The sequence below is a fragment of the Rhipicephalus sanguineus genome, chromosome 3, assembly GCF_013339695.2.
Source record: "Rhipicephalus sanguineus isolate Rsan-2018 chromosome 3, BIME_Rsan_1.4, whole genome shotgun sequence".
NCBI lineage: Eukaryota > Metazoa > Arthropoda > Arachnida > Ixodida > Ixodidae > Rhipicephalus > Rhipicephalus sanguineus.
This window is the reverse complement of record NC_051178.1, coordinates 132222195-132246462: the sequence shown is the minus strand read 5'-3', so window position 1 is coordinate 132246462 and position 24268 is coordinate 132222195. Positions and strand designations below refer to the sequence as shown.

At 45.4% G+C, this 24268-nt stretch overlaps 1 protein-coding gene across 1 annotated transcript in view; it reads right to left on the bottom strand.

Annotated features, from left to right (window-relative positions):
- Window positions 1–22453, bottom strand: part of LOC119385856 (chitin synthase chs-1-like) — a 63217-nt gene extending 40764 nt beyond the window's left edge. The window contains 5 exon segments of the mRNA XM_049414136.1: window positions 6609–6965; window positions 8135–8721; window positions 14143–14315; window positions 14904–15160; window positions 22327–22453. Of these exon segments, the coding sequence (XP_049270093.1) occupies window positions 6609–6965; window positions 8135–8721; window positions 14143–14315; window positions 14904–15160; window positions 22327–22352 (1400 nt within the window). The 5' untranslated portion in view covers window positions 22353–22453.
- Window positions 22454–24268: the final 1815 nt, after the last annotated feature.

Here is a 24268-nt window from a genome sequence, read left to right as displayed (position 1 = left end):
ACCAGGCACGTCGACTACACTGGCGTTTAAAGGGCAACTGATGGTCTGACATAATGTCAGCACTCACTTTTGAGCACAGACGTCAGCATTATCGAAACGAAGTGCACTGTATGGTGCGATGATGCGAATATAATACGTAACTTACACTAGCGTACTCCTTCGGGGTCGAGCAACGCTTGAATTTAGCTTGCTCAATCATAGATGTGCAAATGTCAGGGGCGTAGCCAAGAGGGGGGGGGGGGGGGTTGGGGGGTTCAAACCCCCCCGAAAATTTTCAGTTTTTTCATACAAACGCACGCACGAACATTCATAAAGTATGGTTGAACCCCCCCCCCACGCCCCTGGCAAATGTAATGTTTAATAGACTTCTGTAAAAGTGGATCGAGCCAACGCTGGAACCACAATTGACGTTAACCCGGCATGACGCTTGTGTCATAGAATAACATATATAATGTTTATTGCTTTGTTATAAAATGTAACGCGAAGAACGGAAAGCAGCTCGAAATTGCCAGCGCGTCGCTCGAGCCCAAAGGACGCACGAAAAGAACGCACACAGGACGAGCGCGAACTAATGCGTCACAGCTCGACACTTGAAGCGCACTGCTCAAACATAAAGCAGGACGCACGAAACAAACGAACAGGTACGCACAAGACGAGCGCGAACTAATTGTCACAGTTGTTACTTATTTCTGTTCGAACAGCGCGCTCCTTTCGCAAACGCGGCCGCTGCAGCGAGCGAAGCGAAGCACCTCACCGGCCGCCCCTTCTTTCCTTGAGATAAGCGCACGAAAGCGACGACGCCCTGTAGAGCGAACAGCAACGGCGTTCGTGGGGGCGGGGCGACGATCTTTAAAGCGCGCAACGCGCGCGCACGTCGCGCCATCTATGTGGCCACTAAGAAAGCATGCTGAATTACATGGTATATATAAATAGCTCGCCGTTAGCAGGCTGAGAGACGGTGCTGTCGTGGCCTAACGTCTAACGCGGCGGGCTGCAAAGCGAGAGGTCGCCCGTTCGATTCCGCGCGTCGGAAAGAATTTCTTAATTATTTTTCTTTGTGGCCTTTCTATATATATACATACTTATACATATACGGTAAATGACGGCGACGGGGACGGACATTTTCCAGCCGAGACTGTCCATATAATTGCTATCGCAATAAAATTAGATAGCCAGCATTGCAACCACAATTGACGTTGCACTGGCATTACGCCTGCATAAGGTCTTTTTCCAAAGAAGTCTCAAGATATGTTGTGGTTCTGTGGCAGAATATCTGACTGCCACGCAGAATGCTTGGGTTCGATTCCTGCTGGGATCCTGACTTTTATTTGAAAAGGGTTTGGGAAGGGTTTGACGACGTACGCGACAAGATTTTCACGTCATTCATGTCATGACCAGACATTCATATTCGTCAGACCCTCTTACCCTCCCATGCCAATTTTGGTCTACACCAAGCTAAGGAGGCGATCACGAGAGCACACAGACGTAGGCGGATAGATAGATAGATAGATAGATAGATAGATAGATAGATAGAAACGCTCATAGTGTCTGGGGTTCACTAAGCAATGCTTCGCATTTAAAACAGCCTACAATAAACGGAATAATCCTGCTAAAAAAACATTCTGAGAAAGAAAAGAAACACCCGCATGAAATTAAGTACATTTCGTGCAATACATTCGCACAAACCGTTTTAAGAGGACAGCTAAATCACTCTGAAACATTAAGGAAAAATCATCAAAAATAAGTTGACATCGTTGAGTGCAACGCTTTCCTGCGCTAAGCAGTGATGGACTGTTGTTTTTGAGCTATTCCATGTTTCAGTGGACTAGCGTTTCTGCTCGAATTAAATTCTGCAGTCCGGGTTAATTGGAAATATCGATCGCGTCAAAACGCTCGGTGACAGAACTTCATATAAATAGCATTACGGCTAAATTGGATGACAGAAAGTCTGAAAGCCGACACGAGAACATGGAAGTGCCACGATTGATTGACGCATGTCACTAACGACTCAGTGAGAGGCGAAAAGGCCAATAATCTTTTACATAATGTCACGTGGTCGTGACGTCGACGAAGGTAGCAGTCGGCGTGTCCAAAATAAACTTTTTATTTGTCCGAACTTGTGGCCGGGAAGCGAAAGTCAAACTACAGGAATACACACTGTACACTGATAGCGGCGAACAGAGCGTCGGCCGTCGATAAAAACTGCTCATCGCTGGGACGCGCCGTCTTTTATACATCATGCATCGAACTTTCTAGCCTTATCACTGGTGGATGCGCAAGCTCTGGAATAATCTTGGCTATTCGCGTCATGTGCGCAATCTTGACAAAATGATCTACGACAATCTGGAATGTTCCATACGTTCTGGCGCGGCCCGCGCAAGACAGCGATCACACGTGCAACGGACCAGTTACACAAACATAGCAAAAGAAGCGCGCGTGGAAATAATAAGAGGCGTAACTGTTTCCACACTTGATTCCACGTGCCATCAAGTGCTTTGAGCAGTTCCGATTGTACACAGTTGTGTGCAGCAAAGTTAAGAGCGCGGTAAACATTCGTCTATTGAAAAATATGCTTCCCTATAAATACACTTAGTGCATTGCACCTGCACACACGTTTTGAGAAGTCGCTCAATCAGTTCGAAGAGGTAAAAATGAAATGGATAAATGTAAAGGGATGAAAAGTGGCTGATAAACCGACCAAACTGCTAGATAAGGATGGAGGTCACATTTGAGTCATGGCTTAGTATCGACGAGTGTTATCAGTCCATATGAACGCTACGTTGCTGGCCGACCGGAAATCTGACTCAGCAACGAACTCACGGACAGGAGTATCGATAAAATAGAGATAATTTTTATCTTAAGAAAAGTTCGATGGTCGACAAGGAACGAGGAACTCTCACGAATAACTAAGAACTTTCACAGAGGCACAATCCGTACAATACCCGGATCCGTTACGGTACACTGATATAACTTCTCCTATCATGCGGCGTATTGCACGGTTTGAAATTTTATAATAGTAACGGACGTTCGGCAAGAAAACACTTGACGCTGGAGAGCCGAGGGCTCGACAAACACTCGTCTGGTGAAACTGCACTTTGACGAGATTCGCTGTAACTGAACCAATTTTTCAGTGACCCCCTATATGCCTTTATATGTATTGACCCTGAAACAGACAGCGATATAGGAGTGTTCCTTCATGTGGGTACGCCTGCAAGTGTTTGAGATAGCAGCGTACACGTGGTCTACATTGTTGAACGATAACGACAATCACTGACGTACATTGGAAGTGTCATTGTCGTTCACTGTACCTCAGAACCCAATCGGACAACACTGCACGTACATGTGAAGGCGTCGTCTTCCCACGCATGCGTGGTATGCGACACGCTTGGGCTAGGACGAATCCGTGTATGTATACATGCGCGGTCTATGACATCGCGACTGCTGCTACAAATAAAACTACAATGGCTATTTCGGATCTCGAAGGCATCGCTTTCCACAGTACCGTTTCTAAGACATACAAGTATACGTCGTTTCCAACTCGCCCACATCTCTACCTTACTGTAGTTTTTTTTTTTTTTTTTTACTCAGCTAGACCTCTATTAAACGTTACTTCGATATTCTGATCACGTTACCGCGCGCAATGAACAACTCGCGCGTCTAAGACGTTTTATTGAAAAGCAGCGTGTTGATCACGACGGTACGGTATTTCCCTACTTACCGTACGGTAAACCGGTACTGCTAAAACACTGCTGCGTGTACCTCGAGCAGCGTTCATAGCGCTTTCCACGCCCCGGCAGCCGCGAATCGCCCGAGCTTCCGCGTTTCACGCGCTGTCCTTGAACGAAAGTCCGCATAGGTGCATGCCAATTGGCAAGGTTGCATCTCTTACGCTGTACGCCGAAGGCAGCGTTGGGACTGAGGCTGACACGTATGCAGATTGCTCCTGCCGAATGGTACGAGTGCTGTATCAGGCAGCTTCCAGCGTTATATTACTGTGCTGTACACTGACACTACAGGAAAAGTTTGCCTTTGGTGCAAAGAAGTAGAAAGTCGTACGTTTGACGATGCTTACCTGCGGAGGGGCACGAAGTGCCTAGACTATACATATGAATCCACCAGACAATTAAGCCGAGTAAAGCATAGAGATAATTATTTGTCTTTTTTTCTTTCTTTTTAAGTGTGGTGTAATAATTATGACAATTTGAAAGGAATTAAAGTGCAAGAAAAAGCATAATTTCCATCGGTGGGATCCGAACCCACAACCTTTAAGTTACGCGGTGCTTTTTCGTCCACATTTATTACTTTCAATTTAAGTCATAATTCTTACACTACAGTTTAAAAAAACAGCAACAAATACGGCCCCCATGCTTTCCTTGGCTTAATTAACCATTGGGTTCATCTGCTTGTGTATAACAAGAAAACGGGCCCCTCGGAGAAAACTCCCCTTCATTCGTTATAGACTAAGCATGTGCCGGAGCATGATGCGAAACCAAGAAAAGAAATTAGCCTTACGCTTAGCGATGTCGAAGTTCCTTGCAGGCCGGGTGAAAGTAGAAGACGCAGTAGCTTGTTTACTGTGGAACTGAGCCTCATACCAGGAGCCCGTATACGTGATGGCGGGGCAGGGAAGCCGCATCCACGACTAAATTAGTAATATAACCATATGCAACGTCCGTACGTGTACCACTACACTCGATAGATCCGGTTTGATTAACGTGTCTTACCAGTTTCGGTTTCGCTTCTGTTATTACAAGTACAAGCTGTTGCTTCTGTCGAGAACTTATGCACTATTCTCGGGAAACTCGTTGCTTTGTGCAGAAGAAGCGACGCTAGAGTCCTATAATTGCACAGCTGAAAAAACTCTCCGACCACTTTGTGTCAAAGGCCCCTGAAGTTGCGAACGAATTTGTCGCAACTTCAGCAAGCATTAGTAGAGCGACATTTCGGTGTGATTTTACGCGCTTCGATAGGCTGTTTGTACATATTAAATATTGTGGCGCGGTAGCCTGACCGTGAAAAAGTTATATTTGCAGGTTATATGCTTCTGCTAAAACTAACAGTTATTTTGTCGAAATCATTTTCTAGCGGAGGCTTTTTCGGATTCGATTCCTGTTCTTCGGACTTGGCGATGCGTTCCAGGTAATTAGTTGTTCGATCCGGCAGCATAGATCTCCGCCGTTTCGCATATTTTAAGGATTACGGCAGCTTCAGAGACACTAGGCAGTGCTAAGGCGATATTCACTGGTTGCGACTATCAACGCCTGTCCGATATGCGTAATAATAATATAGGTATAATAGATGCATAGAGTGAGTAAGAAGTCTTTAAACTAATTCACTAAGACGTGCTTAATGTGGGCATTCACGGCTCTAAAACACGTATCATAAAGTAGAAGGAGTTAAAATATGCGGGATAGGGCTTTTTTTTAGTTCTGTCAACGCTTCATATAGACTCGGTCGCTACAACTGACGAACGCTTGATCCATGGCAGAAACCAACTGCCATGGCACTGCGGGAGAAATTTTATTTTACCAATATATTCACTCAGAACAGTGCAGACAATGTAAAAGCTAGATGTCAATTATTATGTTTCACATCCTGCTCTTGTTTTCGTTTTCTTATTTAAAAGTCTGAAGATGAGCACAAATTTACGCTTAGCAGTACATAATATAGGCAGTTTGCAATAAAAAAAATGAAAAAAGAAAGTTATATTTTCGTATATTGACCGTGCTTGTCCATTTACATTATGCACGAGCAGAAAGGTAATGCGTCTTTCTTTGACCTCTTCGCTACCTGCGTCCACGTTCGTGGACATGACTTCTTAAGCAAAGTACACAACAGCAACAGCAAACAGCTCAGTGCCATTGAAACTTGCGCCTTGGTCTCCAAGAGTTACCCATACTCCAAGAGTGAGCAGCAGAAGGCATCTTTAGCCACTGGTAGGCGCACAAAAGAAACGACGGTGAGCAGCTCGCGCAGCCCGAGGCTGCTTAGGCCTAACTATTAAAGTTTCGCAATCTTTTTTTTTTGTTCATACAAAGTCGTGTAAACAAAAGGTGTGCTACTGGTACCCTTTAGGCACCAGCGTACTCGACGTGCCTGGTAAGCCCATGATATTCATACAACTACTACATTCACGCAAACACGTCGATCCACCTGTTAATGCTTGGCTCAAAGCCAAAAGGAATGCAGCAAGCTACTCGCTGGCTGCTTCGGATGAAACTGATCCTCACAAATCTTGTAATCTGCCGGATTTTTTCCTTTGCACTTGTGAAACAATCTGACATAAAATTTTGCAAGCTGCATTTCTTTTTCTTGACCACAGTAGTTTCGGTAGTGACGAGGTTAATGCTTCGCACAAGTTTCCGTGTGGCAGCACATCGTCAAGATTAGCCTGAAAACTATGCAGTGTATATAAGCGGTTAAACAGGGGAGAAAACAGCGCAAAATTGAGACAGGACACAAGACGAAGAAGGCACGACAACAGCGCCTTCTTCGTCTTGTGACCTGTCTCAATTTTGCGCTGTTTTCTCCCCTGTTTAACCATGAAACAAATAGCCCAAGCCTCGACGCTCCGTGTCACTGATAATCGAACAAGTACAAGTCCTTGCCTTTCTTCGGTCGCCATCCTGCTGCCCTTGGACTTCCACACGTGGGTCGTTACGCACACGAGGCTGAGGAACCAGGCGATCCAAACCCAGGCGTGTTCTTTGGCGAGCAACTGTAGGAAGTCACCTTCGTAGCAGTTGAGAAACACGTAAGACGGCAAGCTGCTGCTCAGCAAGCAAGGCTGCAAGCGACGTAGGGCGCACACGGCAGCCAGGACGAGCATGGTCACGGGCCCGCTTATCGTCAACGGAAGCGCCATCGAGAAACCCTGGATCTTAATTCTGCAGGCGAAGACGCAGGCGCGGGAGGTGATGTAGCTCGCAGCCGCGTGGACTGCGCCGACGGCGATCGGGACGAGCCTGTTGCGAGGAACATGCGTGCATATCGTTCAGTATTTATAATTATTTAATAAATGTGGATTTAAGAAGTTAACGGAACCTGTCAGAGGCGCTTCGTGGTTACAGGCTCTTCATGGTTCCCTTCAGAGCACTTCAAAAGTGCTTCGAAGGGAACCAATTTGTGGCCGTGTGTATACAGGGCGTCCCAACCATCACGCAGCATGATTTAAAAAAAATAGGAACGGCGTTACGCGAAGCAAACTTAGTACATATGGTTACCAGTAGACTGTAGTAGCCGCTACTATTTTTTTTCGTTAATGAGGTTTCATTAATTAGTCATAATTGCATTGATAACTCGACAAGTACTCATGTAATTATCAAAATGTCAATGAGGCATATGTAGGCATGTTCAAATGACACCCAGCTGCTCTATTTTTAACAACGTACTAATTGCGTGCTCATTTTTTCCCGGCTGATGTGGATATCAGTCGTAAACGATACTTGCCTATGCATGCTTACTGAAGTGCCTTGCATTAGAGATTCCTTGTTCGCTGTGGTTTAGATTCCGTTCACTTCGTCTCTTCGGACCCGTTCTGCTCCATACACCCATGAAATCGCGAAGGACTTTGACCTAACCAGTGTCACATTCCCAGTTGCACATATCCAGTGGCCAAAGCTGTCTTATTCGTTCACTTACTCTGTGGCCCATGCTAAGTTACACATATCTAGTGGCCCCAAGTTCCTCTTTTACTGGAACATATCCGGTGGTTCTGAGGGCACCGCGGTCCAGGCCCATTCCTCGGGATAACGCAATGGTAAACCACATCTTCACTCAACGAAAGAGACATACCACCTAATCAGACTTTCCAATTCGAAACCTTATGACAGTATGTATACGAAGGTTTGGTTTGATAAATGAGAGTTGCTCTTGATTACGTATATTCATTAAATGAGGGATGTTTAAGCGAAATTTTCTGTATCACCGCGTATAATTCCGTCATGTAGCGGACACACATGTAGGGATAGTAAATATGAGATTGCTGCCTTACGTGCGAGCCTATTTGCGCGAATTTGGCAGGACAGCAGCAACTTGAAATTCGACGAAAGACAGAATGAGAGCTTCGGTTTAAACATATAACTACAGGAGTTTTCTCGCAGACACTTATTCGCCGCAAAGGATCCACACTCACCGAGGTGTCCAGATGACATAATTCGTGCGCACCAACTCTAGTATCTGCGACCCGTTGACGACGTCCGTCCGCGCTTGTAGGAGCGGGAATTCGTGCGTCTGGAAGGCCTCGTGGAACTTGCCGATCACTTCAGGCGCCCCACCGAACGAACGACCAGCCAGCGCTAGCATGGTCGCAAACGCGAGCAGCATCCTCCAGGGTACCAGGACGAGGGACACGAACATGGAGCACTGATCGAGGTCTTGTTTTAACGGGTACAGTCTGGCGACGCGAAACACCGGTGAGTTTTCGTCCGCGAAGCATTGCCACCAGGCGCAGGACGAGAGAATCAGCGCTATGGCGATGGCCGGCGAGCCGTCGGCTCCCACGGACCACAGCACCGGGCCCGTGCACTGCGCGAGCAACGCCGATATGTTGAGAATCATCTTTGGCGGATACGTGTCCCTCTGAGAGAGCGCCTTGAGCAGTGCCGGGACGATGGCCACGCTGCTGCAGATCATGGTGGCGCGCAGTGCGTCCAGTTGTGGAAGTGCTGCGAAGACCAGGAAGCCGAGGCCGACCACGTGCAGGCTCTCCAAGGCAAAGACCTGCGCGAGCATGGGTGGCTCAACGACATGATAGTACACACGCAAAGACCATACGGAACTATACGGAGCCATGTCTGAAGGCACCGTACGAATGTTTGATACGTGCAGGTGGAGATATATCCGTATAAACGCCGCAGGCAATCGACCCCCTTGAACGCCACTTATCAAATCAGAACGAATACAGAGGAGGCTTACACCGAGGACAGTTCTAATCTGGGGCGCCATTCACGCCTATAGCTAAAGCCCACACATAAATTAGTGTCAACACATAAATTACTGGCGAATATTTCTGTTCAGAGAAGGCAAATTTACTCCTAAATGTAATTTTTTATGCTACTAATTACTTTTATAGATTGACTAAATGTAATTAAATAACATTACATGTTACAGCTGACCGAAAGTAGCGGCGTTACATTGCAATTACTTTTGAAGAGTAATGGAACTATTTTGAAATTACTTTAACAGAAGTTTATCATTCATGCACTAACTCAGCTACACTTCATTTGCAGCACATATATACATTGAAATCTCAGATATCTTTGTTCAACTTCACACACTTGAGGTTTGGCATTTCAGAATAATTTGTCTGTTGTTTTTCTGCTCTTTTTCGGTCAATTTTTTATGCCCAGTGGGAAGCGGACGTATATATTTTGTGTCAGTAGTAGTTGGGAATTTAATGAGTAATTTACATGCAATTACTCGCTTGAACTAATTCACTGCAATACTGAATCACCAGCACCAGCCCACAAAATAATTCATTACGTTACTCATTACAGCAAAGAGTAATTTAATTACTGTAATATCTTTATTGCACAGTCTGTTTCTTTAAACTGTGAAGGAAACAGTAAGAGGGCAACGCGCGAGATCCCGTAGACCCGTCCAGCATCCAGTTTCACACATGCCTACAAGACAGAAACAACAGGGAAAAAAAGAAGTGCTTTGTATTTGCTGTATGACGGTAGCATATATAGCCTGAAATAAACGTAATTACGGAGAAGCGCATTCGCGGTTAAACTATATCTATGATACAGCACATTTCAGTTGCAAGGAAATATTGGCCGTATTTATGCTTGTTCATACATTATTTGAACGAACTTCTCAGTTCAGCGAATGATCCGTATAAGCTCAAAGAGAGCTCTGGAAGCTTTACTTTGTTTCTTAGTGCTGTGTGACAAAGCATCTGATCATTGACACCCAGGTTATTTCATTTGTATTCTGCATTCATGTTCTCGATCACTGGTTAGTTTTCTCGTTGATCTAATTTATACGTACTTTCCAGCACGTATGGCTCGTCTTCAGTTCTTGTCTCTTCTTCTCAATTCTCGTCTTCTTCAATTGCTTGTTTTTTTTCTTTGTTGTTTTTTTCTTCGGCAGAACACTTACGAGCACATCTTACCGAGTATACTGTCGCGCCCACTACATGCTCGTGGACGTGAAGTGATCGCTCACTTAATGCCTCTTCGCTGTTTCATAGTTTCCTCATGTAATTTATGTCATAGACAACCAAATCAAGTGTTGTGGCAAAGCGGGCGACAACGTTGTAAATATTTACAATGCAACTATGTCACTCACTCACTCACTCACTCACTCACTCACTCACTCACTCACTCACTCACTCACTCACTCACTCACTCACTCACTCACTCACTCACTCACTCACTCACTCACTCACTCACTCACTCACTCACTCACTCACTCACTCACTCACTCACTCACTCAATCAATCAATCAATCAATCGATCAATCAGCTCCCAAAGACTTCTGGTTTTGATTTGGGCATGACTCCTGGTGCACTTTTCCTTACCAGCCAAACCTATTCATGGGCCTTCACCGTTCAAGCACTCTCTCCCTTGCTCTTTCACTCTCCTGCACCCAATACTCTCATTACTCCCTCGACGTTTCGACGTCCTCGCATTTAAAAGGGATGAGATTTCGCAACATGGCCTACCACATGCAGATACCATGGACTTGTATCCGGGGTAGATGTTAACATACTTCGCATGATTTTCACAATTCACTACATTAGGCTGTTACGACAGGTCCAAACTCACGCGAAATCAACGGTGCCACAATGCGCTCAGCTCACCGTTTCGAATTTAGCGCTGTTTTTAACACTGACACAGCTCACGCGAAGTCACTGGTCGGTGATTTGGAAACTTCGTTTAGTTTAGCGCGCATATACTTCATTTAGGTCTAAGTAAATTAATCAACTTAGTCCTTCGTGTAATATGCTAGTACTGTACTCAGTAGACGTAACTCAGATCACTACTTTTACCTATCCGTCATTCTTCCGTTGCACGCGGATCTTATGGCGCCATCTATCGCTAAAGGTACGAGCCGTTTGGATACTGGCGTGGTATCTTTTTATACCATTCGTTTTTTTTCGTACCTGCGCAGGTGGCGCGAACTTTTGAATGGCTCCTTTCGAATTTAAGATGGAGACACGGTAAAGAATCGGGGGAATCAGGCGGCTCGATTTATTTACGGTAACATTCACATGAAAATGAACAAATAACGAAGCCAAGAAAATGTATCGGAATATAATTGTGCTGTTTAACTGAGGCGAAAGAATAGCAAGTAACCGCGAAATATACGTGAAAAAGAGAATTTCAAGTCCCTGAGAGCCGAACCCACAACCTCCCCAATACGCGTGCGATTGCCCACTTTCCTTGGTATTACAGTGTAATTGGGGCAAATCAGTTTTGTGGAAGTCGACGAGGTAGTGGAAACATCACAAGAAAATGTAATCTACCAAAGTGTAGCCGGAAGAAAAATTATCTCGTACGTGGTTAAATGCTTAAATTTAACTTGTTAAATCCCTGCCAGTTCAGCTTTCGCACTGGCAGTTTGACTAACTTAGGTTTATTATGCCTAACCGACTACATTCGTCACTCGCTTGACAATGGTAACTGTTGGATCAGCTTTTTTTGGCTTTTTTTTTGTTTTTAGATTACTAAGGCGTGTGATACGTTTAATCATAACATCATTTTTCCTAAGTTGGAGTCATTTGGTATTACTGGTCTTGAGCTAAACCTTATAAAAATTACTTGCTTAACAGAGAGCATGCAGTATTTACGGGAGATGTTTATTAAAATTCCAAAACTATTAATCAAGCGGCGTACCGCAGGGATCCATACTGAGGTCCCTTACTTTTTTTCGATATATGTTAACGATTTACCATCACGTCTCAACTATGCGCGGTGCGTGCAGCATGCGGATGACACTACCATAACCATATATGATAAATCTTTATCCAGCTTAGCCTCTAAACTAAACAGTGAGCTCGGACGAACTGTTGCATGGTGCCTTTCAAATCAACTAATCTTCAATCCTAACAAAACTACGTTTATGATTTTCAGGACTAGTCAAAGAATACTACCAGGCAGGCCTGATTTAATTATAGGCGGCCATATCGCCCCGGACTCTAACCGTGTATGTTTCTTGGGCATTAGATTAGATTCTAGCCTATCGTTTTCTCAACACATTGCTTTCATTAAACAAAAATGTACTTTCAGTATAAGAGCACTAACTAAATCAAAATCACATTTCTGTGAAAGTGTATTATTAGCATTATACTTTGCCTCCATTCAAAGTCACATCATTTGTGACATTGTATCCTGGGGTAATACGTATCATTTACGCCATTTATCATCTATTCAGCACTTAGAGACCCAAGCAATAAGCATCATCAATAACAACGATTTCTTCACCAATGCGTCTCCATTACTTCGTGACAGCAATAGCTGTCATCTCACTATTGTGTTTCATAAATTACTTGATAAACAGCTCTCACACGAATTTACTGATTCCAGATATCTTACTAATAACAATAATACCAGGTTTGCACGTAGCTCTAACTTCCTTTTGCCTATTGTACACACTAACCACGGCAAAATGGCCTCGACATTTACGGCCATAAAACTGTGGAATGATTTACCCTTAGCTATCAAAACTTCATCATTTTTTCATGAATTCAAACGTGTCATTAAGCTTTTTTTATTAGCGAAGTTAAATTTACTTCCTTCAGCACATCGCCACTTACACACTTTCTTGTTTCTAATTTTGGCAAGACATCACTCGTGCTGTAATTAGTTTTGTCAGTTCTATACAGTTCTTGTACTTTGCCACTGTGTCTTAATATACGTACTTTATTTATTAGTGTACCGTTGTATTTTAAGCGTTGGTTTTTCGTCCACTTGCTCGCTGTTTTCTTTTTTTTTACGCTTCTTGTTAACTACTATCAACCGAGGGTCCCGCTGCAGTCTTCGACTATGTGACCCTCGTTTGTATATCTTCCCGCTTCCTATCTCAAGGTACACTAGAATAATAAACTGACTTTGACTTGGGCTTAACAAGAAACTATAGAATACGGCTGTAGCATCGTGCTATAGCCCTCTATATTACCATTTTTTTTTTCACCTTTCCTTATGTGTGTAAAAGTACTAAGTCAAACCCTGAGATTGCTAGTCAGTGCACTCGCGGTCGTGGCGGCGGATGTAAAAGACACGTGAACAGCATACGTCAGCTTCGAGGAAGGCAGCTGGTGTTAGCTCTACGTCCGTATTTTGCGCATACCGTCATCCCGAAGAGGCGGAATGTGGTACGAAGTGAATCATGAAGAGAAACAAAAGGCGCTGTGGGCAGTCAACTGAATTGAGCATTTACTGATGCTTCGGCGAAGGCTGAACATCTCCATGTTTTGCAAGAACGGAAGTGAGTATAATTTCCCTGCTGCTTTTCCTATTGGTTTTCTAGCAGTTTGTGCCTCGCCACGGTGGTGTAGTGGTTATGGCGCTCGACTACTGACCCAAAGGTCGCGGGGTCAAATCCCGGCCGCGGGGGCTGCATTTTCGATCGAGGCGAAAATGTCTGAGGCCCGTGTACTTAGATTTAGGTGCACGTTAAAGAACCCCATTTGGTCGAAATTTCCGCAGCCCTCCACTACGGCGTCCCTCATAATCATATCGTGGTTTTGGGACGTTAAACCCCAGGTATTATTATTCTAGCAGTTTGTGGCTGGTGATCCGACACAACATAGCCTAAATCGTTCTAGTGATAGTACGTCGGATTTGGTTAACTAGCATGTATTTTATGAAAAATTATGCTTCAAAATGAGGTAGAGGTTCAAGAAACAGGGTGCCTGACAGAATTCCATGTCACAACGTACGGAAGTTGTAGCAAAGCGAGCGTATGTACAAATAACTTCAGTTATGCTTCCAATATATGTATAACGTATTTATAAATATATGGACATCCTGTGTGAACAAAATACAAATAAGCGACATGAGCACTGGTGTATAATACCACATATATAGCCTGTATTAATCATAAGCCGTAACTGAAAAAAAAAAAACTCAATTGAAGATTGCTATGGTCTTTGCACTGGCAGAAATCACTGACAGAAATTTTCGTTTGACTTACCAGAAAGAATGTACTTGCACGAGGTATCCTCATGGCCTGGAACATCGATATCCGTACAGATTTGATAAATACAAGCGCTTCCGGAACGAACATGGCGAACAGGATGGCCCACATCCAGGCAATCTGTTCCCTCCGGTCGATGGAAGTCACGTACTCGCCGTCATCGTCTAAAACTGATAAAACGAAGAAGCGCATTCGTTATCATTTTGAATTTGTTGGAAACCCTATGCCGTTGCTGTCAGCGGACATATTAAGTTTCTCGCTGGCTTTAATCACACATAATTATCAGAGCAAGACATTTTGCAGTGCCTATCTCACAAGCCATCGCTGCAAATTACGACAGAAGTATGCGCTGCTTGCTAGAGTTTTTAAGGACAGCGGACTTGCACAAGTGGCTGGTTAACGTCCCTGCTTCTAAGCGATACTTGCAGTGATACGTCATTTGCGAGAATTGAGTGCTTACACTACAACAGCACAGTTTCTGGCATAAGATAAAAAGTTAACGCCATGTGCGTTGTCTTTAAGCTTAAGATGTCGAACATGCAAAACAGGTAACTTGAATGGATGTACGGTTATAACGTATCTCCAAGAGCGAACGCTTTCTGCCACAAGAACGAGTTGTTCGTAAGTGAATTCGACTGTATCAAAGCCAATACCAAAACTTATTTCAGCGCAGGCCCAATTTATTTGTTCTCTCATAAGGTATGTCATATTTGCTTGGCGTGTACAACTGAAAAAAGAAACCTATCTGGAAGACTCACACACTTCACTTTTGCAGACCGTTCGTGTACGGTTGAGACCGTTTGCGCTGCCCAGCCCTTGGATCTGTGAAGTCATCACCAGAAGCGTGGCCTTCGAAAGCACCGAGCCGCAGAGCACGACGGCAAACGTGGTCACGTAGGCGAGCACCTTGGAACCTTTGAGGAGGATCGCCGTCGCGAACGACCTCTCCGTCTCGTCCGAGTCTTCCGGAGGCGACTCCTTGAAAAGCTGCATGACTGAGCCGGAGTGGCCGGCCCTGCGTACACAAACATCACGTGAAACCACACGAAACGTGTTTTCGCTGTGCTCACTTAGCTTGAGTTTAGTACAACGCAGCACGGCACAGGGACAGAAGAGGACTCACACTGTGCCGAATTGGGCTGTACTTTATATCAGTTTCTGCTGAATCCCGCAAGGGGACGGAAGCCTTATGAAAGAGATAAATGACAACCACTATTTGTAGCACGAAACCGCAATCCATACGAATTTCTCAGAAAGGAAAGCTTCTAGTTGCAAAAATATTCGTCCTGGTCAGGGGATCGAACCTGGGACCAACGCCTTTCCGGGGTGGTCGCGGATTCGAGCCCCGGACGAGGACGAATTTTTCTTCAACATATAGAAGCTTTCCTTCCTTAGAAATTCGTATGGATTGCCTCGTGGCTTCGTGCTACAAGCAGTGGCTGTAACATATCCCTTTCATGTGCTGTACTCAATTCACGATTATCAACCGACGAAAGACAATCAAGCCAATAAAAGCATAGGGGATGTTATTTGTAGTAATTGGGATATAGATGTTAAGAAATTAAAGTGGGCGAAACGATAACATGCCGCCAGCACGGACCGAACCTGCAACGTCCGAATAACGTGTCCGACGCTCTACCAGTTGAGCTACGACGGCGGTCATCCTCCCGTCCACTTTATCGGGTATATCTCTGCATTTAAACCTGGGAGTCTTAATCAGGTAGAGCATCGGACGCGTTATTCAAAGGTTGCAGGTTCAGCCCCTGCCTGCGGCAAGTTATCTTTTCGTCCGCTTTAATTTCTTCACATTTATAACACAATTACTACAAATAATTTCCTATACTTTCCTTATTTCGCTATACTTTCCTTGGGTTGACTGTCTGTTAGTTTTAATTAATGTTGTGTCTAACAGAGAAAAACGAGCCCTTAAAATTCCTCTTCTTTCGTTCATTACAACCTGAGTTGTTTGTGCTGAAATTTTAGAGCGACAGCTCTACTGCTCCCGGTACAAACCCAGTAGGCGCCTTTGTGCATGCGCTTGACCTTGAAGCTCCGCCAAGCTCAATTTCCTCCTCCTCCTCCTCCTCGCACATTCGTCGTCATAGCAACGGACGTGCCCAGTGTTGGTTAGGGTCCTGGTATGTCATGCCGTCGGTCGGAAAGAGCCGCGAGCCGGCAGGCGCGCGCAGCTCGAGACCAGAGTTGTGCGTAACGCGTTACAAGTAACCGATTACTTGTAATCAATAACATTTTCTTGTAATTTTCTAATATAATCGATTAATTTTTCGAAACTGCAACGTTCTAGATAATTAAATTACGTTTTCTTGTAACTGATCACCGGTAATCAAGTACTTTTTTTTTCAAAAATCATGTTGCAGCCAGTCTTCTACGGCAGTTCTCGTCCTGAAAAATATATGACTCCTGATTATCGGGTGTCTAGCCACCGACTGGCTGCCTTTATTCGTATCTCTTCTTCGTCCTCTAAGATATATTCTCGGCTTTTTTTCTTTACGTTAAGAGCTTCCTCAGCTGCAATGTTTTACCACTAATTCGCCTGACGAGGAAAAAGAAGGAAGAAAAGTAAGTAACGAATGCCAATCATAGTCGTGCGTCTGGTTTGCTATCCTGCGTAGTGGGAAGAAGGTTAAGGGATGAAAAGAAAGAAAGAAGAATGAGGAAGGAAAGTTTACTGACAATTTGCGAATGTGCGCGGCTGTTCACTACGCCTATAGTCAGTCGCCTATAGGTCATTCTATTTCACAGTATGACATGGTTGCTAGCGTAAAAGGAGATGGGGACGAGAAGAAGACATACGGGACCACGCTTCTCGTCCCCGTCTCCTTTTAAAACACTAGTAACCATGTCATGTTATTCTCGATACCAACTAGCCCAACTTTCTGCCTTAACATTTTATTTCATATTGTATGCTACTGCTCGCCTGAGTCACGGCGCTGCAATCTCGCGACGCGTGGGATCGTTGCTCAGTAATCTTCGTTTCTGGAAATGGTCCGTCATCCAGCCGGTTCAACACACTCCGAAGAACGTGAAACAAGTGTTCATTGTGTTTTTACTGTTGTGAAAGCAGCAGGTAGGTGCATGACATACCGATAAGGAATGAGTAGGATTTCGCAAAGGCAAGACCGCCCCCCCTTCCTCCCGCTCGCAAGCAAGCACGCACGCACGCACGCACGCACGCACGCACACACACACACACACACAACACACACACACACACACACACACACACACACACACACACACACACACACACACACACACACACACACACACACACACACACACACACACACACACACACACACACACACACACACACACACGTATTGGTTCGAGAAACCAAGCGAAGATGCATCGTACAGTGCATCCTTGACAAGGGTATATGGGAACTGTCTTAGATTGTTTCATTCGCTGGCATCGTATGAAGGTCCTTATAGTGACGGTTCGATTTAACCATAACTATATAAAACGCTCCATCAACGTTGGGAAAACGTTCCGAGCGTCTCAACGCGATCCGTGGCTTGCACGTAGGGAGAGTCTTCATGAAACGATCATAGTTGTGAAAAATACGCCTGGAGTCGGAACGCACTTGCTTGCACGCGGGAACTGTTTTGCCGCATGAAGCCTGTCGCGTAGCGGTTGGAGCATCATGCTCAGCTGCCTGAGGCTCAGAGTTAAAATTCAGCCGTCGTAACCATTTTATTCGTCGTACCTGGTTCTCTGTAAATGTAAAATGATCGGTTGGTCCTGGAGGCGAAAATGTTTGAGGCCCGTGTACTTAGATTTGGGTGCACGTTAAAGAACCCCAGGTGGTCGAAAATTTCTGGAGCCCTCCACTACGCCGTCCCTCATAACCATATCGTGGTTTTGGGGCGTTAAACCCCATATATTATTATTATTATTATTATTATTATTATTATTATTATTATTATTATTATTATTATTATTATTATTATTATTATTATTATTATTATTATCGTTCGGTCCAAATGACGGGGAGATAACTAAAGAAATGTTCCGCCCATCAAAACAGGACTAAAGAGAACTGATATTGTTGTGTCGCGCTGTTTGAACTCGGTGATGTTTGTACTTAAGTTACGCCGCTGATAATGCTCGCAGTAGACAAGCACATCCATCTCACAGATCTGAGCGGTAACCACCTTGCTCTGTCTGCTAACGGTTGAGTACACAGCGAGTGCATTGCGGGAATGATACGCGAGTTCAACGCTGCTAAACGCTTTTTTGTTTTTTCAACCGATCAGAATTGTTATGAGCTTCCTGCAGTGAAAAGCAATACGGCACGTGGGGAACATTGTGCGTCCCGCATCGTTTATATATTCTTCTACTTTCCTTTTTTTTATTGAGTCGCTTGGCAGTGACAGGGAAACCAACATTCTGCATCGCATGTGTCGTGACGCGGTTGACAGTGATGTATAGTGATGTAAAGACTGCAAGATTGCACTTGTAAATTTGAGTGGAATATACGGGTTCTTGCGTCGAGTCAACAGAGGAAGTATGTCTTGCTGGGAAAGTTCGTGTTTGCTTACTGACGTATCGTAGCGTTGGTGCACACCAACGCTTACAGAAGCTTTCCGCTGGTCTTTGAGTCGTGCCATAGCGTATTGGCTCTTGATTAAGAGGGGTTGAGGATAGGCGCTCCAATGAAATGGCGTTTATGCTACCGCGCATGCGCGACACGCGAACGGCCTTTGGCGGCATCTATCGATGGCGGCACCTATCGAAGCAACGGGACTCGTATGACCAAACTGGACGGAATTCTGAGTAACCAATTACGTTCTTGATAAATAAATGCTGGTTAATAGCCTGTCGCTCTCTCTCTCGCCTCCTGCATATAAGAAAGACTGAACGATAAAGCTCGTCTGTTTTTTAGATCGGTTGTCGATTTGAGTGCTCTTATAGGCCTAAACTGGCTGGCGTGCGTGCCGGCATGCTCAATTTTGGATCGTCTTGGGTGATGGCAGAAATAAGTTAGACACCCAAAGCTCTCAGTGATGATTTTCAGCGAATTGGTTGCCAAAAAATTCTTATTATCAAGAAAAATTAGCACAGCTTGCACTAAGCCACGCAAGGCTGGCCTACAGCAGAGCTGGTGGACACCTGACTCGTCTTGACTTGGCTAGGCTTGTATGTCCTCTCGCCTGTCTCTTCCCCACACCTTGATATACTATACTACACAAGGTTATGCTTGCTCTCTTCTTTATCTTTTTTTTTTAGTCTGTGTCTTTCTATATCTTTCTCTCTATGCCTGTTTACCTATTTTTGTCCAAGTCTTCGTCAATTTTTTTCTTCACTTTCCTATCTCCTTTCCTCTGTCTCTTCCCTCCTCCCGAAAGAGCAGGCAGGCGTTGTGCCCCTTCTGGTGGCAGTTGCCAGCTTGCTCTCTCCCTCTTTTCTCTGTGCCCTTGTGCTTGCATGTATACAAATCAAATAAATAAATAAAATAAATAAATATGCCTGTAGGTAAACCTCGGACATAACAGCTCTGCTGTAGAACTCATATTGTCACGTGGTCGTGACGTCGACGAAGACAGCAGTCGGCGTTTGCAGGATGAAACTGTTTATTTGGCCGAACTTGTGGCCGGAAAATGAGAATAGAACTACAGCAATACACGCTGTACAAAGATAGCGGCGAACAGGGCGTCGTCCGTCGATCAACTGACAAGTGGTGAAGCGCGTCGGCTTTTATACAGGCGCTATCGAACTTTCCAGCGATATCGCTGCTTGTTGCGCATGTTCTAGAATAAGCTCGGGCGTTCGCGTCTTGCGCGCAATCTTAACAAAACGATCTACTAATCTCGCGAAGCTTCTCGAACACTGAGGCGCGGTTCGCGCTGAGCGTTGCTGGCAGTCTTTGTGGGCGAAAACGGAATACAACAAAAGTGATAAGAAACGCACGTGGTAATGCCCCCCTCTGAAAAAGCATCGTCCCGATGCTTAAAACAGAACATGGGGGGGGGGGGGGTATGGTCAATGCATGCAACAATAAATAACAATAAAAAAAGAAAGTACAATAAACAATAATCGCAAGCAAGAAAGTACAATAATAAAGGAAAAGTACAGCCTTCAGATCACTAACGCGCGTAATATGGCTTGAGGCGCACGACATGGACGACTTCAGGTCGTGCACGGCGCCGCTGAGAGTTCGTAATGCCGTCAGGGACAACCTCGTAGTCGAGCGCGCCGAGGCGTCGAAGTACCCTGTACAGTCCGAAGTATCGTCGAAGAAGCTTCTCACTAAGTCCCCGTCGGCGTATTGGCGTCCATACCCAGCACCTCCACCAGATGTCACGTGGTCGTGACGTCGACGAAGACAGCAGTCGGCGTTTGCAGGATGAAACTGTTTATTTGGCCGAACTTGTGGCCGGAAAATGAGAACTAGAACTACAGCAATACACGCTGTACAAAGATAGCGGCGAACAGGGCGTCGTCCGTCGATCAACTGACAAGTGGTGAAGCGCGTCGGCTTTTATACAAGCGCTATCGAACTTTCCAGCGATATCGCTGCTTGTTGCGCATGTTCTAGAATAAGCTCGGGCGTTCGCGTCTTGCGCGCAATCTTAACAAAACGATCTACTAATCTCGCCAAGCTTCTCGAACACTGAGGCGCGGTTCGCGCTGAGCGTTGCTGGCAGTCTTTGTGGGCGAAAACGGAATACAACAAAAGTGATAAGAAACGCACGTGGCAATATAGCGCCTACGTGCCACAGAAATTGGGCAAATCCTGCTACTCACCGCACTGGTCCACTATAGACTAATAAGGGAAACGCGGGCGGCGAACACCAATTAGGGGCCGCACGATCCAGCGTCTCTCGTTAACCATCTGTGCTTGGGCGGTGACCGAGCGCGTGCCGGTTCATGGTGATGGTCATTTTCTATACGAGACACACGGCAGACCTCGACCATAACAACGCTGCTGTAAAATATACAGAGTGGTTCTTTTAGAACCGACCTATTTCGTTGGGCTGCAGTTTCGTTACAAATTATCCGATTTTAATGCGCGATTTGCGGCAAAGGATTCAATGGCCCGTCCCGTTTGTGGATGTGCAACGTAGAGATAAAAGAATAAAAAAGAAGTAACAAAAACTGCGACATTAAGCCAAATGCCATACAAGAGGGACGCCGGGCGCTCGCGAATGCGCATGCATCAAGGCGACGCGGCGTGGCGCGCGCGTGTGAATATGGAGTGCTCGGTTTTAGCGTCAACGTAACGTGGTGAACCTGGCGTCGCCAACTTCCGCCGCCGCTGGCTGAAGCGAACGCGGCGCCGGACTAGCCATCCCTCCTTTGTATAGAGTTTCGCGGTTTTCGGTATTTCTTATTTATTCTCTTTTTCAGGCGTTTCACATAAAAAAAAAACGGGAAGCGCCATTAAATTTTCATCCTTCCTGAATGTTCTGCCACAAACCACATTAAAATCGGATACTTTGTAGCAAAACCACCGCCCAATGAAGTAGGTCAGTTCTAAAAGAATCACCCTATACAATTACTAGTGTCTGAGGCAGTGCCCCCACAATCGTTAAGTGTCATTTACGTTAACTTCCGTAGGGATGCTAGATGCAAACGGCGAGTGCAGAATCCTATTATAAACCTTGTACCTCCCACGTGACCGAAAGCCAGTGTACGTACGCAAAGCTCTTTGGTGACCCATTCGATATCGGCCTCATATTCTAAAGATCTGAACGTTTACCAGCTAAATGCAGTTCCTAAGCGTGTACACAATGATGCGCGGGCGTATATGAACCTTCACACGACAAAGACAGTGCACACTTTACGGTGACGGACGGAAGGAATACGAGGCACAGGCGCTGTTCCTTCTGTCCGTCTTCGTAAAGTGTGCGCCGTTTTTGCCTTATGATGAACAAACAACTAGTTCGAGATGCGTTATTCACGTATAGTGTATTCCCGTATTAGCCACCCAATCGGAATCGGAGCGACCGGTAATCGAACGCGCAACCTCGTACTCAGCATCATGACGGAATAGCAGTGTACTAAGCCGTTTTTGCGGCTACCGCTGCCGCGGAAAACAAGAACTCGCAAAAACGCTCTAGCGTGCGAGCTTAGCCGTTAAACGATATTGTCGAGCTAGGTGTAATACCCAGCAAAAGAGCTCTGTATATATATGGTTCAATGTAAAATACACACCGGGTCGTCTTGTTCCTGCGTCTCATTCAGCCTTGCGTGCGACAATGCCAAAAGTGCATTTAAAGTGCGCCCTTCCTGGCTCTTGAGAGTGCGCGCGCTTCGCTTTTCGCATTAGCTGCGTTGCTCCCCATGCTGGGAGCAGACCTCTCCCCCTCCTCATGTGCCACGCTACGACCCTCTTTCTTTCGCACAGACGCGAGCAACATCATCAGCTGCAGCGGGACGGACGCACTGCGTTTCATCTGTCCAACTCACTACGTGAGTACTGCCACGGCTGCTACATACACCTGTTTCTTTTTTATGTAGCGGCCGTGGTACTGCACGCGTTCATTTAACTACAATATCCGTGCGCCACTCCACGTGGCAATCCATTCCACACGCACAAAAAGAAAGAGCAACAAAACAAGATATTATATCCCTCATCGGCAGCACCGTGAAATTGCAACCAACGCCATTCTTCAGCTGTCGGAGCGGTTTCTTTCTGTTAACGGCGCACGCGCGCAATCTCCCGGCAGCGGCACCGGTCATTCGAGGGGACATCGACACTAAAATAGAAGTGGTGTCATTACTGACAGTCGCGAGTTCTGTGCGGCCACTTGATCACCAGCTGCTTCTTGAACAGTCCAATTAAACCCGAGTTGTATATTGCAAACTGTCAAAGTTCCAGAGCCCTTATTAATTTAAAGGGTACTGACACCTTTTTTCGAAGGCGAGTTTACTCTGCCATACAAATCTCCTGTGTGCAGAGACGGCTCTGAGCAAGTGTGAAGCTCAGAAAATGTTGATCAGATATTTTAATTTGATATTAAAGTCAATTTTTCCATGGCGCACCTACTGACATCGACACTAACTTGACGTCAGGCTACAGTACAAATTCTGGTGACTTCACGCAGCATTCTGGCTAGTTGTGATGAGGTTAGATACCAAAACTTCCAAGATGGCCGCTTGTGCGTCATCAAAACTTCCAAAATGGCCGCTTGTGCGTCACCATCGGAGCCACGGTGCGGAGCAACCGTGGAAACGTCACTATATATCAAGGATTTTGTTTAACCTCCTTGCTATATATTGTGCGAGCACGTGACGAGAAACTCATACCATGTTGTGACGTCAGGGTACAGTAGGAACCGAAACTAGCTTTTAAAAACATACTGTAATTACTTTTTCAGGGCGCACTCGCGCTTAGGACGACCTTTTCAAGGCTCCTGAGGGCTTGACCTTTCATTTGACGCAAGAAAACGACAACTGAAAATATTCGTGTCAGTACTCCTTTAAGGCTGCCGTACAATGAAACGGGACGCGCTTACATTCAAAGACGTTCGAGCTCTCTTTTTCGCTCGAGTTTGGACTGGATAACGAATGGAAACTACAACTTCACCATAGTTGCTTAATGTGCGCGCTGTTTATTAAGCTCGGCGTAGTTAACGTTTACATGGAACGTAACAAAGCACGTGGATGTCCTTATCATATCGCGCAAACGCTAACGCAAGCGGGCACAGGCACCATTCGACAATTCCTTGACGGTTCCCCACGAAGTCAGAGGGACGAGGAATGTATAGCAATATAATTTAAAGCATTGTCATTTCTTTGAGAAATGAACTTAGCATAGCAGACTTTTCGGACTATGCCTGTTCAAGAAAAAGAAAGAGTTGGGGAGATGGTGCTAGAGATAGAGAGCAATCTATGTTCATGCAAAATTAGGGTGAAGCGTGTGGCGTCGTGAGCTAACGACTGATAGACAGATAGAGGGTTTGTTTGGTTGTGCAGAGGGGAAAAAAAAAAAAAGAGGCAGCTTCATTGAATTAACGTCGCGAAGACTGGTTAAACGGCGGAGCGGGTGAGGTCATATTGCTATTTCATCGCTTGACTTTGCTCATAACGTTTAGTGGACCGGAGGTATGTTGTGGGCTTTGCCCAGTTTCTGTGGCACATACCCGCTGGAGCT